General features: G+C 27.1%; 1 protein-coding gene across 2 annotated transcripts in view; it reads left to right on the top strand.

Moving 5' to 3' along the window:
• Positions 1-13203, top strand: part of su(f) (cleavage stimulation factor subunit su(f)) — a 114039-nt gene that overhangs the window by 84388 nt on the left and 16448 nt on the right. For both annotated transcript variants that reach the window (XM_075364541.1, XM_075364539.1), the window contains exons 9-13: positions 403-504; positions 2378-2522; positions 8675-8744; positions 11105-11201; positions 12606-12694. In XM_075364541.1, the coding sequence (XP_075220656.1) occupies positions 403-504; positions 2378-2522; positions 8675-8744; positions 11105-11201; positions 12606-12694 (503 nt within the window). The remainder of the gene's footprint in view (positions 1-402; positions 505-2377; positions 2523-8674; positions 8745-11104; positions 11202-12605; positions 12695-13203) is intronic.

Raw genomic sequence — 13203 nt, 5'->3', positions numbered from 1 at the left:
AATGCATTTTCAGCAAGTCTAGGGATAGTTCTAATGAAGTTTTCCAATTCCTTGTCAAGGACCCTTCAAACATCAACTAGAAGCTGAGATAAAACATCTTTTAGAATTTTGTCTAACCTTGTATATACTACAAGATAAAATTAAGTTTTAAGTAAACCAATTTGCACTTTCATGAATTTCTACATCATAATGCAATTTATTTATTTTAATTTCATGACTTATTAAATAATTATTCTGTTTTTTAAATTCTCTACTTTTTTCTACATGGTTAGTAGTTAATTATAATCTATAAAATTAAAAAAATATATTCATAAACTTAAATTATTATTTATAAACTTTAAAGTATCATATATAAATTTATATTTTTTAACAATTTCTTAATTTTTTATTTTTTTATTTTAGGCTTACGTTCAGTATATGAAATTTGCTAGAAGGGCTGAAGGTATAAAATCAGCTAGAAATGTTTTCAAAAGGGCTCGTGAAGATACACGTTCAAAGTTTCAGGTAAATTTCTTCATATTTGTTTTTAATTTGATCATTTGTATTCAGGTATTCTAGTACAGAGATACAAATACACATAGGTAAAAATATTCTGCTGCCAAGATGCGATTGCTTCTTTATCTGGTGAAAAAACAAAAAAAAAAGAAAAATGTAATTTTGATGTATAATTACACCGATATAATAAAATTATCCCCAAAATATAATGTAAATCTGTTTTCCATTTAAAAAATGTTTTTACATAATAAAATAATTATATACATTTGGTTTTGTTGAATGTATTAACTTAATAATATAATTTAAATTTAGTATATTATTTTATTTATAATTTTTAATTAGATTAACATGATTATATAATAAAACCCATTGAACAAAAGTTGATATCAGTAAATTTCTTTCTATAATAGAATATTTTCCCAGTTCCATGAATTTTAATAAAAATTGAATGCTTTAAGGAAACAGAAAGGAAGTCTGCAGTATTAACAGTTACATTTACCCAGGTTATAAATTATAAAAAAGAAAAAAAGTTATAAATTATGTAATATAAACCAAATAAACAGTTTTGTTTGATCACAAGTAAGGCTGTAAACACAACACTTATGATTTCCATTGTTTTGTTTGCAGTAACAGTACTGTTGCAAATTTTTCATTATTTTGTGGACATGGTACCACCACTATGTCCACAACTATGTTATAAATTTTATTTGATATTGCCAATTATAGACATTTTGTTGACTAACTAACCAATTAACATTAAATAAAAGTAAATATGAACAGCTGAAAAACATCACTGTTACAATTGTAATAAAAATTTGAGTTTTGTTTAATCTATAACAGCAAGAATTTTGAACGTAAAGAACTGTTAATAAATTCACCACTAAACAATATGTGGCTGAAAAAAATTTGTGTCTTTTTACACCATAAGGTTTTAAATTTTGGTTAAGAAAAGTTGTCTGCTTTGTCTGTAATAAACAAAAGCATTTAACATAAATTTTTTCAGTGAGAAACTGAATATTCATCAGTGAGAATTTCCATATCTCATTTAAAAATATCAAACAAAATCATAAAATATAACGTTGATCTTTAACTTATCTACTGAGGCTTTTGATCTGCCAGAAATAAATGGAAATTGTTCTGTGTGTTGAGATGGCTTGGAGTCCTTTTTTCTTTGTTTTTCTGCAGTATGATGAATGTTGCACCATGTAATTCCTAATAGTGATTGTGCATGATTTGGTAATGATTGAATATAAAATTTTATAAGTGTTTTTATCTGGATGTATGATTAAAAATTTCCATTACTTTAAGAAAATCAACATTATTTATTTATTTATTTAAATCTTTAAATCACTAAGATGATGATGCATTGTCCAGAAGTTATGGATGAACACTTCTACTCTTAAAAAAATTTAACCCAGACATATTTGCAATGTCCACGACAATAGATCAAGATAAGGAACAAAACTATGACTAAAGGATGTGGTTAACCTTTCAGTTAGAGATCATGTCGAATCATCAAATGGCATAGCAAGGTGGTGGGAAAAGCAGACAATATACCTTAAGGCCCAACAAGATTTCTAATAACAAGACATTTTGAAAAATGTCTTTTATCACTTTCACCATGAGATTAAAAATGATTTTTCATGAAGGAAATGGACAGAAAATTATTTTGTTATGGAATTTTTATGAAGAAAGTAATAATTGTTACAGCAAGCCGAAGCCCTAAAGGATAAAATAAAGAGGAGGAAATATCATTAGTATATATAAATAAATAGTATTATAAATGCAAAATTGAAATACTAATAACATATTTTATTTTGTTTTTGTTTTTTATTCTTTTTGAAATTTTATTCATATTTTGTTATTCATATTTGCTTTTCAGATATTTGTAGCTGCTGCATTAATGGAGTATTACTGTAGTAAAGATAAAAATATTGCATTTCGTATATTTGAATTGGGTTTAAAGAAATTCTCTGACAATCCACAATATGTTTTATGTTATATAGATTATTTATCACATTTAAATGGTAAGACACAGTTCCTTTTATATTTAAAAAAATTTTTAAACCATGATGTCATGTTTTATTTTATTCTCATACATTTATGTTTGTGTATGTATAGTATAACCATTTTGTTTTTAATACTAGTTTGCTGTTTTATGTGGCATACAATTAATACAAAGTAATTTGAATATTTTTAATCATTAGGAAATATAATGTACCTGTAGGAACAGATAACCCCTTTGAACAATAAAGAGCATTAGATTATTTTTTTTTAGAGGATAAAGTTCAATCTAAAAATAAATAAAAATTAAACTGAGAAGTTATTGGAAAGTGTATAAGTTCAGTTAAAAATTAACTCTCTGTTGGTGGTATACCTTCTCACTTCATTCATGTTCTGTTTTTTATTACTTCCTTGTACGAAGTAAAGGAAGTATTGTGACTGTGAAAAATTTTGGTTTTCAGATTTCAATGGAAATATCCATTTTGACCATCCCTGAATCCATTTTGATTAATTTTGGTGTGATGTCTGTATGTATGTATGTATGTTTGAAAGATAGATATGTGTTTGAAGATATGTACATATATATGTATCTCGCATAACTCAAAAACAATTAGCTGTAGTATGTTGAAATTTTGGATTTAGGACTGTTGTAATACCTAGTTGTGCACCTCTGCTTTTGATTGCAATCGACTGTACCAAAAGTGCCCAAAAAGCCCAAAATCCAAAAAAGTTTAGATTTTGGACTTTTTCTTAACTGCAGTAATAAGCCTTCATGGAGAGCTTTTCAATGATATATTGTAAGTGGTATTTATTTTCATTGGTTCCAGAGTTATAACCAAATGAAATTTTAATTAATGAAATATTTGGATCTGTAAGGGGAAGGCCATCAGTTCGAATCAGACTTCATCTCCTTTTTTATATTTTTTTACCTTTTTTTTAATTAATTTTTTTAACTTTATTTTTTTAAATTAAATATATTGATTTATTGATAACTGATTAACCCGTGATTGTAAAAAAAAATACAATAAATAATTACTCAATAATAACAATAAAAATAAAAAAAAATAAAAAATCAGAAGTTATTAGTGAAATAAAATTTTATGTAATTTTAAAAATGTGTACATGTAATTTAATGGGCATTATTACATATATGTAATAGAGTTGGTGAAAAACATCTGGTTATTTAATATTAATTGAAAATTATAATTTAGAATCATATTATTTTTGGAAAGAAAGGTTAACAATTGTAAGTGAAAAAGAAAGTGTAACTAAAGTGGTACAAGAAGGGGTATTTTAATAAATTCAAATAATAGTCAAATATTGTAAAAGGATAGTCCACTACAGTATATGATTAAAAGTTATGGGTATCCTAAACTTATTTATGTAAGTGAATTGAATATGGATGAAGTGCAACACTGAATTATCAATAGACCTTAAGACATTAGAATTTAAAAAAATAAACTTAAACAATTTGTCGCTGGTCAGGAAAAATAATATGGTCACAGATGATATGTCAATTTGGGTAGTAGTATCATATTGTATATTAATTGTAATTGTTATTTATTTTTATTGAAATATTTATAGGAAAACACATCTGTGCCTGATAATCACCCCCACGGTGTTTTATGTGGGGATGGGGGAGTTATGTTACAGTAAAATCCTGACGCATTGTGCTTTGTATCACTTAATATTTAGAATTCTGCTGTGTATGAAGGAATGCAATGCAGCAGCAGCATCATCCTGTACCAAGTGTACAGAATAATTATTCAGTTCTGAATAGACTCTCGTTGAGTAAAGTTCTATTGCAGTACTCATTCTATGCACTTCATCTTCCTATTTAATTCATCATTAACATATAATCAAAATGATGTTAAAATTTAATTATTTACAATTAATGTATACCAATAATGTTAATTGTATAAATAAAGTTCATGTTTAATTTATTAATAATTATTAACCTCTGATTGTAAAAAGATTTTTACAATAAATTATAATTCAATAAGTTATTAATAAAATAAAATTTTATGTACTTTTCATTTTATAAAAATGTGTAATAGTAATTTAATAGTTGTACAAGGAAGTCATGTGGTGTCCATATCAGATTTTTTTATAGGTAGTAATATACCTACCACTTACTGTTTTGCACATTTAAGACTTTTCTTCTTTCATTCTAATCTATCATACAAGTTATTTCTGGATAGAAAAAATTTCTGATATGGACACCACATGACTTCCTTGTACGCCTATTAAATTACATACACACATTTCTTGCTGCACTTCATTTAAACTTTTAATTTGAAAGCGAGATACAATCCTTCAATTCTTTAATATAGCAGACAGTTACATAGTTGCATTGTGGTGGACACTGCATTGCATCACATTTTTTTGTCATGTCTGTATCAGCATTTTATATTAGTTTATTTATTAATTTTATTTTACGTCGCTCAAGTAGTTATGTGCTGTTACTGGGAACGTGTTGAATCCGTAACCATGCACACATCGGTTTGAATCCGACTTCATATATATATATATATATATTTTTTTTTAACTTTTTTTTAAATTTAATTATATTGATTTATTAATAATTATTAACCTATGTAAAAATTTTTGAATTAAAATGAAAAGTACATAAAATTCTATTTCACTAATAACTTCTGATTTTTTTCTTATATATTTTTTTTATTATTATAGAATTATTATTTATTGTAAAAAAAAATTTTAAATCAGAGGTTAATAATTATTAATAAATCAATATATTTAAATTAAAAAAAAAAAGTTAAAAAGTATACGAAGTCTGATGTGCCTTCCCTTTGTAAGATCCAAATATTTCATTAATTAAAATTTTATTTGGCTATAACGATGGAACCAATGAAATAAGTACCACTTATGATATATCATTGAAAAGCTCTCAATGAGGGCTTATTACTGCAGTTAAGAAAAAGTCCAGAATCCAAACTTTTTGGATTTTTTGGACACTTTTGGTTCAGTCAATTGCAATCAAAAGGGAAGGTGCACAACTAGGTATTACAACAGTCCTAAATCCAAAATTTCAACATTTTACAGCATATTGTTTCAGAGTTATGCAAGATATATGCGTTCATACGTACAGATGTCATGTTGAAACTAGCAAAATGGATTCAGGAATGGTCAAAATGGATATTTCTGTTGAAATCTGAAAACCAAATTTTTTGCGATTATAATACTTTATTTACTTCGTACAAGGACGTAAAAAACTAAAAAGATGCTCTTTCTAGAAAAAAAAAAAAATAAAAGTAAAATAAATAAATAAAAAAAGGTTTCTTTCTGTTATTTGTTTTACCACCATTGTAACATTTTTAAAAAAAGATTAAATGTAAAGACAGTTAAGAAATAATAGAACTGACATGAGGTGAGAAGGTTGTTGAAGATTGATGGTAAATTTCAAAATTAAAATCATTATAAAGAGAAACACTTATGCCAGAATGTTGTAAAGAAACAAACTTGATTGCTGGGCTGTGTATTAAAGGTTGGGTTATCTAATTTGATGTTGGGAAAAAAGTACAAAGGATAAGAATTGTTTTTACATTAAGTGAAAGAAATATGTGAGGCTGTTTCATGTAAAAAATAATTTTAGAATAAAAACTAGTCCATTATTGAAAGAAATTATAATGGTATTACATTAATTAGGATTGAATTATTAATAATCAATAATCATTAATTGTTTGTGGCTTGAAGCATAAATTGTATTGAAGTTATACTTAAATATTCAGGATAAAGACTGACATTGCTTTTCTTCTAACAAATAGGAAGGAGATATTCACTAATTAATTAATCCTCGAGTCAAACTTCATAAGTTTGATGGCAAGTTCATGATACTGATGAAAAAGTTATATGAAACTGAATATGGTTAATCATTCAAGTATCAGCTGTATTTGTAAAGGTCTAGTCTGCATTTGCCATATATATATATATATATGTTATAAACATATGGTGCATGTTAGCTCAGTTATTTCCATCAACTGTGTTAGTAATAATAGTTTAGTGATTTTGGTTTTTTGTTGTTTATATGTTTATATATTTTTGTTTATCATCCATTTATAATGAGTGCTACAAATTATTACCTTGCTGAGTTTAATGTACAAGAGTAATAATCTGATTTTGATAGAAAAACAATTCTGTGACTGAAACTCACAGACAATTTTATGAGTTTATGGGCTGAATAATGAGTGATGCTAACGTAAAATGACAGTACCGTTTATTTCAAGAAGGGTGAACGAATGTTCAACAGATGATTTAATTGAAAAAATTTGTCACAATTTTCTTTGATGTTTCACGATCTTTGATTTTTGTTTGAAAAATTGGTCTACAAAAAATTTGGTATGGATGAGTGTCAAAGACCTGTGCAAGGAAATCCATCATATTGTAGTGTATGAATTTGTGTTCCTAAGAAAATTTTGGTGATCAATTGTTTGATTACATTGTTACTGGAGATGAAACCTGGATTTTTTATTTGCTATAAAAAAATTGTGAGACAAACCAGTAGTCATCGTGATGGTGGCATTCATAATCTCCAAGACTGAAGAAGTTTAAACAAGAATATTTGGTAAAGAAGCTTATGGCTACTGATTTTTTGATAGGAAAAGAGTGTCTCGCTTGTCAAATTTAGTGATTTTAGAACTACTGTGAATGCCAATATGTATTCCAAAATGTTAAAACAGTTCTAAAAGAGCTATAAAAATAAACAACATAAGATGCTATACCTTGGGATTTTATTTTTGGATGTCAATGCCTGGTCACACATGAAAAATCTTAAATCATCCACCCTATAACCCAGAGATTATCTTCTTTTTATTTACCTTACACATCAGTGAGTGCAGAATAAAGATTTGACATTTTTCATAAAATTGGAAAATGCCAAAAAATTTATGCTTGAAAAAAATTTAAAAATGGTGTAAGTCACTGGTGACATAATTTCTTGAAGAGGAAATGAAGAATCTAGTGAAATGCTAAGAAAAATGTATTGAAGGCATTTAGAAAAGTAGTAAATAAATCTAGTTTTTATATGTAAGTAATAAAGTTTGTTCAGTTTTATTTTTATCTCCAAACATACCTTACTTTAAAAACTCAGGTATATTTTACTTTGTCAGGTGTTGACCAGTACACTAATTGGATGGCGGGGGGGGGGGTCTGTTGGTGTCATCATTAATATTAATTACAACATAGTTATAAGTATAAATTAAATAACATGAGCAGGTTCTGATGGTATACAGTACCTAAAAATTGTAAAATTAAAATATTTGATTTCTTGGTGTGTGTGTGTGTGTGTGTGTGTGTGTGTGTGTGTGTGTGTGTGTGTGTGTATGTGCATTAACCGGCATTCATATTTTTTTTTTTTACATATACAGCTATTATATACACATATAAAGCAAATTATGTACAACTTTATATAATTTATATATTTAATGTTAATTAGATGATGTTAGCGAGCAAAGTGAGCGTAGGTTGTTTGGTTAGATTATGTTGATATATGTATGATTTGTCAGTACACAGAATTAACAATCTAAACAAACATAATCTAAGCTCGCTTTGATCGCTAACCTCGATGACTAATTAACAGTAATGTTTTGATTATTTAAATAAATAATAAAGTCAGTAATTATAGCTTATACTTATTTTAATACCTGACTTCTATAGAAAAAAAGAGTACTTTTGCATTAACCGGTAAAAATATGCGTACTAGTTAATCCATAAGTACTGATTTTGCTTTTATTTGTTTAATTATTTTTATTGTGTTTTTTATGGATGTGACTTTTATCAAGAATTATTTACTGAAGTTGAAAAATAGAAAATATTCAGTGTATGTGAAGTTATAAATTCTTGAATGGTGCTGGTCGGTGCATTTTAAACTTTTGTTTAGAAAATTTAAAGGCTTCACAAATATGATAGTTTCGTGGCTTTGCATAAAATAGATTGTTTTCAATTATATCATGAGATGGAGAATCACATTTTTATCAATTCATGATGATGATAATCTTAAAAATTTAATAAAATTCTGTATTAAATTTGTGATTGTTATAGTTTTTATTTTAAAATATGGAAAAAATGATAAAATATTTTCCCAGTATTAAAGAAAGGAAGCCTTGTAATAATTTATTACAAAAATATATGTATGTATGAGTTTCATCAAATGTTTCAGAGGACAATAATACAAGAGTTTTATTTGAACGGGTTTTATCATCTGGCAGTCTTGAACCAGAGAAATCAGTGTAAGTATTCAAACAGTGTATAGTGAAAAGTTATTAATAATTTCTGAAATGCATTTTAGGTTACAAATCTATTCATAAAAGCTATGCATAATTAGAATAGAAATCTTTTCGTACTCTGCTCCTTTCTGTTGTAGAAAAATATTTTCTCAATTTGTTTGTTGATCAAATGTTTGATAGGTTGATAGACTTTTACGTTTATTTGTTTATTGCACTATCTTTTAGTATTATATACTTTTTACAACCTACATACTAAGAAATTTGTTTCATATGACAGATAACTTTCTAACTACTAGATAATTATTTATTTATAAAATTATAAGAAACAATTTTAAAAAATGTCCTAAAACAACAATTTACAGTTGTAGGTTACTAAACATTAGTAATATTAATAAGGTCTTAATTTTTAATAATTTAAAAATATTACAAAAGTAAATAACCAAGAAATATTTCACAGATGTTATGACAAAATGAAAATTTCTTAATATTCAAAGGACTGATAGGATTCAACATTATTAATCTTTAAAGTAAAAAAAAAAGTTAATTGAGTTTAACAAAAAATGTTAAAAATATATTTTAAATTTTAGTTAAATGAAGGCAATTGAAATAGCAGATAACAAATTCATCAGTTATTAAAATGTAATAAGTAATTTCTCATCTCACCAACCAAGTTTTAATACAAACTACATAAAAACATAATAAAACTACATAATACAATCTCACTGTTATAATACAAACTACATAAAATAAATTTTAGTTTTAAAGACATTTAGTTGCAATGTTTGGGCTATTCAGTTATTTATTCGGAGGTTTGGTAGAAGTTTAGTCATATATAAATTTGCTATTCTATTCGTAACACAAATTGATGATTTAATATCAACACCATCGTTCAATTTAAAATTATAATGTTTATATAAAAATGTGCAAAGGGTTAACTATCATTTTTATAAAGAAGTTTATTTCCTACACAATCCTATTCATATTCTTTGGTTTGGAATATTTTGGCAGTATATTAACACTTGAAGTTCTTTTCAATATTAATCTTTTAAAGGATACTAGCAATGTATGAGTTATGAACAAAATATTAAAGAGAATTTTTTTATTCTGCATGCTATGTCTTTTCAACTGAGTTAGTCTGTTTTCCAAGTGATGGCAGCACTGTCTAATGTATTATAATGCATATAAATATTTTTAGCCATATTAGATGTACAGTTCAAATTTGGTAATCGAGTAATAAGACATATTTTATTACGAATGGCAACTTATTTTATCTGAGAATGATTGAACAAGGACTTGGCATTAAGAATGGAATAAAGTGGAGTAAAAACTGGGTTTTGGTGAGGATGTTATATCAACACAAAGGCTTAAATGGTTTCAAGAAAGACGTCCTAAGATATAAATAACTGATAAAAATATTAACAAAATAAAAGATACTGGGATCAATAATGTCAAATTAAAGAAGTTACTAAAGAGATGGAAGTCTCTTATGGTTTGTGTGAAACAGTTGAGGCTGATATTTTAGGTATGAAATTAGTAGAAGCAAAATTTTACCCAGAACTTTTAAATTTTTAACTAAAGCAACATTGCAGAACTATTATCTGACTACTCAGAATTACTCAAATGTGTCATAACTGGTGATGAAACGTGGATGTATAGTGAGATATTGAGATGAAGTTCTGACCATCTCAGTAAAAGCTTTCTGAAGAACTAAGACTGTAAAAAACATGACAAGTTCTGTTGAATGTTAAGATTCTCCTTACGGTTTTTTTAAAATTATAATGACATTGTCCAGTATGAATTCTTACCACAAGGCCATACAATCAGCAAACAGTATTACATAACAGTTTTACACCATGAACATGTGGCAGTCTGAAGAAAATTACCACAATGTGAACAAATAATTGTTGGATTTTGCCCATTATAATGGTTCAGCTCACATTTCACTATTAATTAGTGATTATTTAGCCAAAAATGACACCAAACTGATGCTGTCGTGTTCATAGTCTCCATACACAACACCCTGCTATTTTTTCTTGTTCCCACTGATTAAGAGAACGTTAATAGGAAAAAAATTTGCCTCAGTAGATGAAATAAAGAAAAAAATTGCTAAGTGAAGTTAAGACTAACAAAAAATGCTCCTCATAAATGTTTTGTGGATCAAAAGAAATGCTGGCATAAGTGTCGTGTCTCTGAGGGACTACTTTGAAGGAAACAAATTTAAAATATTTCATGTTGTTGAACGTTTAATTAGTTACTTGTTTTTAAGATTCACTTGTTCTGTTTAATTAAATGAAGTGACAGTTACGTAACTAAATATAAAATGAATTTAAATAAAAGATATTTATATGTTGTTTTTTTTTCAGAGAAATCTGGAATAGATTTTTAGAGTTTGAGTCAAATATTGGCGATTTAGCTAGTATAGTAAAAGTTGAGAAGAGGAGAAGTGCTGTGCTAGGAAAGGTTTGTATTTGTTTTTATAATATTATTTTATGCTTATTTTGTGCAGTATTGTTAATTAGATCCAGATTAATCATTTAAAGTGTACGGACATCAAATAATATGCCTTAAACATCTTGTATGATGATTCCTTTTACATTAAGTTTTTAAAACATGGCACCATTGGTAAAATAAAATTATTATAAATATAATATTAAAAACAACTTACCAATATATTATTTGATTTCCTTAAACGTTTTTGGCTATTCTGTCATCTTCAGGAGGAATATATAATAATTTAGAATTAAAATATATAAAATTAACAATTGATTGTCATAAGATAAACATTTTGTAAATGTTAGTCATAAATTAAATTAAAATAATTATGTCCGTTTTGTAAGTGTCACAATTGTTATGAATTCTATTGATTGTGGAATAATCAGTGTATACAATTGTTGTTTAATACAGTTTATCAATTCATTATACTACTTCTTATGCTTTCTTCACTCATTAAAGTAGATCATAAATTTCACACAATTCATGATTAATTTTTGAAACATTTGATATTTTGTGTTAAGAAGTCAAATCCTACTTTGGATTTCTCCCTCTATGAATCATGATATCTTGCTGTTGGTGAGGGGGCTTTAGTGCTTAGTGATAGAGTAGCTGGACTGAAGGTGCAACCATATTGGAGAGGTATCTGTTGAGAGCCAGACTAAAGAATGATTCCCGAAAGAGGGCAACAGCTCTTTCAGTAGTTGTTAAGGGAGTAGGTCAGGATGACTTAAACGGCCATATCAACATCACTCAATCCTCTGAGTAATGTACAGCTGAAATCAATGAACAGCTGCTTTTTTCCAAGAAAATGTAGCTCTCTGCATTTTCATCTTACAAAGATGGAGGCGCCTTCCTTGGTAAAATATTCTGGAGGTAAACTAGTTCCCCTGTTTGGATCTCCGGAAGGGGTCACCAGAAAATTAAAAAATAACATTCAACAAGTCGGAGCGTGGAATGTTAGAAGTCTAAAAAAAGGTTGGTAGGTTAGAAAATTTAAAGAGGATGTAAAACAAATTGTTAGGGATGTAGGATGTAGGGGGTATACCGAAATGAAACGACTAGCACTAGGTAGGGAATCTTTGAGAGCTGCATCAAACCAGTCAAATGACTGAAGACAAAAAAACTTCAGATTTCACAAGTGGTGGGATTGTTTATTGTTACACCTTCATTATACAACATTATTAATCATCGGCAACAGAAAGGCAAACAACATTATATTGCCAGAAAGTAGGCTGTGGCTAGCTAATGAAGCTACTCTGGATGCATGATGTAATTCATTGTTGCCCACCGTGTTTTATTAGTAACTGATCCTTACTTTTGAAAAACATATGGTATGTATGATCATTTATGATATATATTGTTTTGTTGCAGATAGCTGAATTTGAAGGTAAAGAAACAGCTCAACTTGTGGACAGATATAAATTTTTAGATCTTTATCCATGTACTGCTGCTGAACTTAGGTAATTAAAATATTTTGTATTTAATTTTTGTTTTCATTTTACTTCATGATTTTTTCTGGGTATTCCTGAAGGAGAAAAAGATTTTTAGATAAAATGTTTGTTTCTGCCCCCTTAACTACAGTATGACTACACCAATTTTCATGAAGTGGATATCAAACAGTCTGTCATGCAAATGGTACTGGGTACTTTACAAATTGAAAAATGGATTGACAGTATGCTATTCTTTTTTTAAACCTTTGAACTGATTTGTTGTGTGTCTAATGAAAATGCTTAAAAAGATCATGTCAGAATGTATCATTTTAGTGTTTGTAAGAATATATTCAAAAAATAGTAATAAAATTATAGAAATATAATGATGTAGAAATAATCTTGAGAATATTTATAGAAGTACTGTTATGTTTAAAGGTCATTTAATAAATCAATAATTGCAATGAAATTAATATAAGGTAATGTAAAATTATTTATGTTAGGCGCCCTAATGAAAATTATTATATAGATAAATATTATAT

Source organism: Lycorma delicatula, chromosome 4 (genome assembly GCF_047948215.1).
Source record: "Lycorma delicatula isolate Av1 chromosome 4, ASM4794821v1, whole genome shotgun sequence".
In the NCBI taxonomy this organism is placed as follows: Eukaryota; Metazoa; Arthropoda; class Insecta; order Hemiptera; family Fulgoridae; genus Lycorma; species Lycorma delicatula.
This window is presented reverse-complemented; position numbering and strand designations above follow the sequence as displayed.